General features: G+C 36.5%; 1 protein-coding gene across 1 annotated transcript in view; it reads right to left on the bottom strand.

Moving 5' to 3' along the window:
• Positions 1–4,307: 4,307 nt before the first annotated feature.
• Positions 4,308–6,000, bottom strand: part of LOC131683826 (protein amalgam-like) — a 598,561-nt gene continuing 596,868 nt past the window's right edge. The window contains exon 6 of the mRNA XM_058966162.1: positions 4,308–4,967. Within this exon, the coding sequence (XP_058822145.1) occupies positions 4,753–4,967 (215 nt within the window). The 3' untranslated portion in view covers positions 4,308–4,752. The remainder of the gene's footprint in view (positions 4,968–6,000) is intronic.

The raw sequence follows: 6,000 nt of genomic DNA, 5'->3' as shown, positions 1-6,000 counted from the left end.
CGTTAGGCATAACATACCATATTGAAGTATCACTTAACGGAATTTATTTTTTGGTAGTGTTCTCCTCGAGGGGTAAGAGCGTGAATGTTTAAACTTTGTTTGATGTAGAATTCTTATAATCTTTGCTTAGCATGCGGAAATTCAGCCTGCGTTTATTGTTCGGCGAACAACCGATAGAATATACCTAACTAAAATAGATTCAAAACTCTTGTTCAATCTGTTTGTAAAAAAGAGGAGGTTTTAGGTTTTTGAGAAATTTTGAATGTAACCTAGCTCCAGGGTGCTTTTCCCTGCATCAAACAAAACAAATATATAAAACAAAATAATAAGATCAATTTCATTTGTGTTAAGGTATGAATAACGCACATGAATTAGTTCTTACATACATGCATGGTGCAATTGTCCAAGAAGAAAATATATGTCTTGAAGAACAGTTCATGCAAGAAAAATGATGAATTTTCTGCTTCTATATTGATTATAGCTTTAATCTAAAGATGGCTATATCTGCGACTGTATTAAGAGACTTTCGAATACTGCAGTGCACAGCGAAGGTATTACTGTCATCAACGTCCACATGAATATGTATTATTTAGATAATTTTCACACGATATCACATTGCATCTACCATCAATAGCATATCAATGTATGGGAACTGGGTTGGACACTTTGAAGCACTTAATCAAGGGATTCAAATCGTTTACGTATAGCAAAAAGATATAAGGATCGATATGGCTGCTTGAGGTACGCGGAACAATTTAAGAATGCTGCTGCAGAAATCGTGACGTGTCAGTTGGTAATTTGAATATTGATTTTATCGAAAGCGACCGACAGATCGGTGTATTTTATATCTAACTAGCTAATACCCATCGCGCGTTGCTGCGACGTTCAACGAAATAGGAGGAAAACACAATTTGTTCCGAAGCGCCGTCTGGCGGGCAGATAATCTACAACCAATAACACACAAACACGCTCCAGAACAACAGCCTGCTATGTATAAATTTTGACGGCAATCAGTTAAGCCGTTTGGGAGTCCATAAATCATATACATACAAACATTGGCATTTATATATATAGATAGATAGATGTATAATCGATCCTGTAGAGAGCAAGCGATAAACGAGGTGTCAGCTACTATATTTGTGCAAGAAAATCACCTACACTAAGGCAAAATGCATAGCGAAATTCATAAGATTCATCGCATGATGAGTAGAAAAGTAACAAAACTATGTTTTCATAATATTAATATGAAAAACATACGACTTGTATGATTACCTTAACATTTTACAAGTTATTGCATATGCCAGTCGTTCGAGTTTCATACGAGCATCTTATTATTCTCATAAACATAAGAGAAATGTATAATATTGTCCTATGATAATTCAAAGATGCCTTATGGAACATGAAATCATAGCAAACCAATTTGACCAAATAAATGCCGTTTCATAAGATAATCTTATGATTTACATACATGCTACTTGTGGCTAAAAATTATACGATATTCCTATGAAATTCGCTGTATTTTTTGCCTGAGTGTAGCCGCATGGAGTTCTTTAGATTTAGCTAGTACAACAATGTGTCATATACTCAAAAACGAATCATTTCACGACAAAATCTTAAGAACGAATAATTTCAAGAGTGCTCATAGAGATGTGATTCCCCAGTAACTGGGGACTTCGTTTTTAGATCGTGCATTTTGGTCCAGGAGTGTTTGAACACTCGAGTTTTGCACAGACTCTTTGCACAATCTCGGAAGATATCGTAAAATGAGGTCACAGACAAATGGGGAACTTTGTCAGCTGCAGCGGAGACTCGTTGTTTGTTAAGAGTTTTATTGGTGTTAAATTATTGGTGAAATAATTCGCAGAAGCCCGGTCACAGTACACGCACCCACTGATGTGGAATTAGGCAAATCTGATTCACACATCTTTTACTGGCGTAAATACACAGCTTTTTTGGATTATTACGAAGGTTACTCTGAATAGGATGAAGGTGTAAATTGAATAGGCATATTAAGTCTTCCGACAGTTGTACAGTGACTCTCAGACCGATAAGACGTTCTTAAAAGGCCGTGCAGTGTAGCGCTATAAAGTATAGTGCAAATAGTAGCTAATCCACATTCAAGGTTACTTTGCGCGTTCTTCGCTTCTTCGCGATTTTGGCATTGTTTTCTTTTATGTGTGCGTGAAGTTATTCGATCAGCAGAGCAGTAGTTACGTGGATACCGTTATACAATTCAAGTACCGCTAATATAATACATTCCCCGTTCTTGTCTTTTCTACCATCCAGCACTAGGAACTAGGCCCGTGCAGAAATGATTTCCTCTGCCAATAATTCGCCTCAATATGACATGGATGTCGAAATAAAATCGACTCCCTGGCTTAATCTATATCTATGCTCCTCAACCGAACCCTTCGTAATCTATTTCCGGATCAGAGACAAACATGTTTGAATTTATTGAAGATTTCTCGAATTCTGATGCAACGACATTCAGCCGGGTCAGAAATAACGAAAATTCGCCCTGATAAGCTTCGGATGGTGGTAAACAGTTAGAAGCGTCGAAATGATATTGCTGGCTACGAGCCTTTTACGAAGGAATACAGAGTAGATATACCTACTAACCTGGTGAAAATAAATGGGATCGTTTCCGATTCGAGTTTTAATTCCGCTGATCTGCCGATACAAGGGGTTGGCTGTTTTAAGACGCCGTTCTTCAACCAGTGAAGATACTCGACTGCAAACGATTGCATTCTCCATCAGGACATACGTCAATTCATCAGGACACATGTCGGGTGACCTTCGCCGGTTCTGTTCTAACTACCTCCTATTTGAAAAGGTTGGTCTACCTGTTTGCCTTTTTGAACCGCGGGTCATGAACTGCGCTGATTGCTACAATTTGGACATACAGTCTCAGAATAAAAGTTTCCAGCTTTTCTTGGAAATTCAAAAACCCCAAGTGTAAGGATCGTATTTTCACTGCAAATAATTCTGACCCTCTCAAAAGCTTTCTCCCCACAGTAACAGCATTCTTGATGCAGTTGACTGCGAAATAGTTCCTCTTGCCCATGATTCTTTAGTCACTACTATTCGTGCTCGTGAAATAGTTCACAAAATCGTAAAATATTATTCATGTGTACCTGAACTGCTTCACGATCTTGCATGCATTTCACAGGGTTCAGTGAGATGTCTGGACAGAAAACGAAAACTGCGCTGAGCGCCAGATATACATTATAGAGTTTCAAATACAGTGAAGACCCGATTGTATCAGCCTCCGATTTTATCAGCCTCCGATTTTATCAGCCTCCGATTTTATCAGCTTTTCCAAATAATTTTGTTAGCCTCTTACGAAAATTGAGAGTTGGTAGTTTGATGGACTCTAACAGACGAACCAAGTTGAATTCGAGTAAATCCTATCTTGACCATATTTTTCTTACCTTAGTGATCCGAAATATGCAACAATTTTTTTTAAATTTTTTTATGAATTTTGCACTTTTAGACCCCCTTAAAGGAATTTTAAACTATAAGCTTCAGTTTATTAAAAGGAAAGAAAAATGTATGTCCAGATTTTGTCAATGTCCCCGTTTTATCAGCCTAAAATTCATCAGGTTTTCACTGGAGTACATAAAACAAATTATGGCGAATGGACTACAATTTTATGTTAAATAAATAAAAAAAAATTACCACTAGATCAGTTGTATTTTATAGACAAATCTCTATCACAACCTTCTAAATCCGACCACTAGATGCGCTACCATTTAATTTAAATCTTGAATTTTGAGTAAAGCAGAATTCATTCATTTTTTTAGCAAAAAGGCTTTTGATTGCTTTGAGTCACGACGGGTAATAAAAAGCGCTGGAAAGAAATGATGATTGAAAAGTTTCTTTCTCTCGGAAGTAACTGGATCTTAAATATGTTGAAATTTGTATACATACGAAACTAAAATGAATCACATTTTAGATAACATCAAGGACGCTTCCCAAAATCGTCGAAATAAAGGACAGATCTTTTAAAATAACAGCGGTTTGGAACCCTACCTTTGTATTATTAGTTCACTCGACGGTTTTAGGCATCCAGTTTCCTGACAGAACCAAGGTTGTAATCAGGGCGGATCCAAATCCCTCCATTTTTAAGGGATCCGAAAAACCCCCAGGACCCTCCCCCTGGATCCGCCACTGGCTGTAATATTGTCTTTGTGCAACTTTTGATGTTTTGTCCTTTACCATTATTGATGGTCGATTAGCACAACATCGCAAAGCAATTTTCTTTCTATGCGTCCATGATAAATAAAAATTCCAGTACTTTCTTGTTTTATTTTTTATTGTTTCGCTACAGAATTTATACCTAAAATTTCGCTATCCTACAGAGGTGAAAAGCCTCAGAGTTTTTATCAATGTACAGATGATTTTTTAGGTAAAATTAATTTTTTATTTGATATCGCATTCATTCTCATCTGTTTCCACTCATCACCATCCACTTTTCTAAGGTAGGTGAACACTATTATTATAATTATGTTAGTCTCAACATTGCATTTCTGTACCGAAAACCTATATCTTACACAAAGGCAGCGGGGCCTTTTTCTCATTGTCATTTAGTTCACGTTGATGGTCGTGTGAAATTGTATCGCTGCTATAGATCGGCCGGAATCGAGTCAACTGACTGACAAAAGTACAAACGATCCGAACCGGAACAATGGCGACAAAACTGATCGGAAAACGTAAAGCATGCGGAAAACTGTCGGAAGTTTACGCCATAAATCACCTCAGAGCACCGTACAGGCATATCGATTGCAATACTAAACAAAACCATGACGACGCTAATGATAATAGTAAATTGATACCAACCGGGGTCGCCACGAAGCCTAAACTAAAACTACGTTTATTTATTGAAATGCTATTAGCGCTGCTATTCCCGTGCTGCATTGCGGCTGGCTGTTCCCCGTTTATGACATGGACGACCACGCTGGCAGAATCTGAAACGAATCGGAGAGTAAGAGAGATACCATTAGGTACGTTCGAGGTTGGGCTAAAACTATTGGGGACTAAAAACATTGACAATGGACGAATACCACACAGGGTCCCGAGAATAAAATAATGTTTCGGAAATGTGCGGTCAAACATTGTTGGATTGTTGATGTTTATAGTATGATCCGAAAATTTGGCACGAATCTTAACATTCCTGCAAAACGCGTTTAATTGGTAAACGTTAATTAAATAATTAAAATTTCAGTACGTTTATAAAAAATTTACCCGGTGAGATTCACTGTATCTATCGGTACAACAAAAACGTTAATTTTTTGGCATTCTTTATTCAGTTCGTTTATTTTACAGACACAAATGCGTCAGTCTGGCTATAATCTATTAATCTATTTATAATCTATTGATCAGCAAATTCTTGACTGATGTTTCCAAAATTGCTTTCAAATGATAAATACAATACTTTGATTGCCTGCTATTGAATTTTAGTCAGATATGTTTTTTTTAGTTTCGTAGATATGGTTCCCGAGTTACAAGTTGATTAGTGCGGTTACATAGAAAGTTTCCATATAATCCGGTGCAATCGTAATATTTCACAGGTTGAAAATCCATTAAAATAAACATCTAAAAACTTCGATTTGCAGATCTAAATCACTGACTGTTACACACGTAACTGGACTGAATGGTGATGTTTCTGGATCAGTGAAACTTTATTGATAATCGGTTACAAAATCCTAAAAAATATTTGGTTAGGGATAATTCGAATGGTATAATAATTCTTACATTTAGTGCATTAAGTCCAAAACAATTCAATTAGGTTTTCCCAGTTAATGAAATTTTAGGTTATCCTAGGCTTAAAAAGATAATTTAACATAATTTCGTAGGTTTAAGTAAAAATGTAAATACCTAGCATGCAGTATTTAATTTTAAGATTTTGGATAATTCACAAATTCACTGTATGTTTAATTTTAATATAATTTTTAGAGAAATAGAACGCCTTCCACGTGATCTTCATTCCTTCGCTCGAAT

This window comes from Topomyia yanbarensis, chromosome 2, assembly GCF_030247195.1.
Source record: "Topomyia yanbarensis strain Yona2022 chromosome 2, ASM3024719v1, whole genome shotgun sequence".
In the NCBI taxonomy this organism is placed as follows: Eukaryota; Metazoa; Arthropoda; class Insecta; order Diptera; family Culicidae; genus Topomyia; species Topomyia yanbarensis.
The sequence above is the reverse complement of the archived record's forward strand: the minus strand, read 5'-3'. Positions and strand labels throughout refer to the sequence as shown.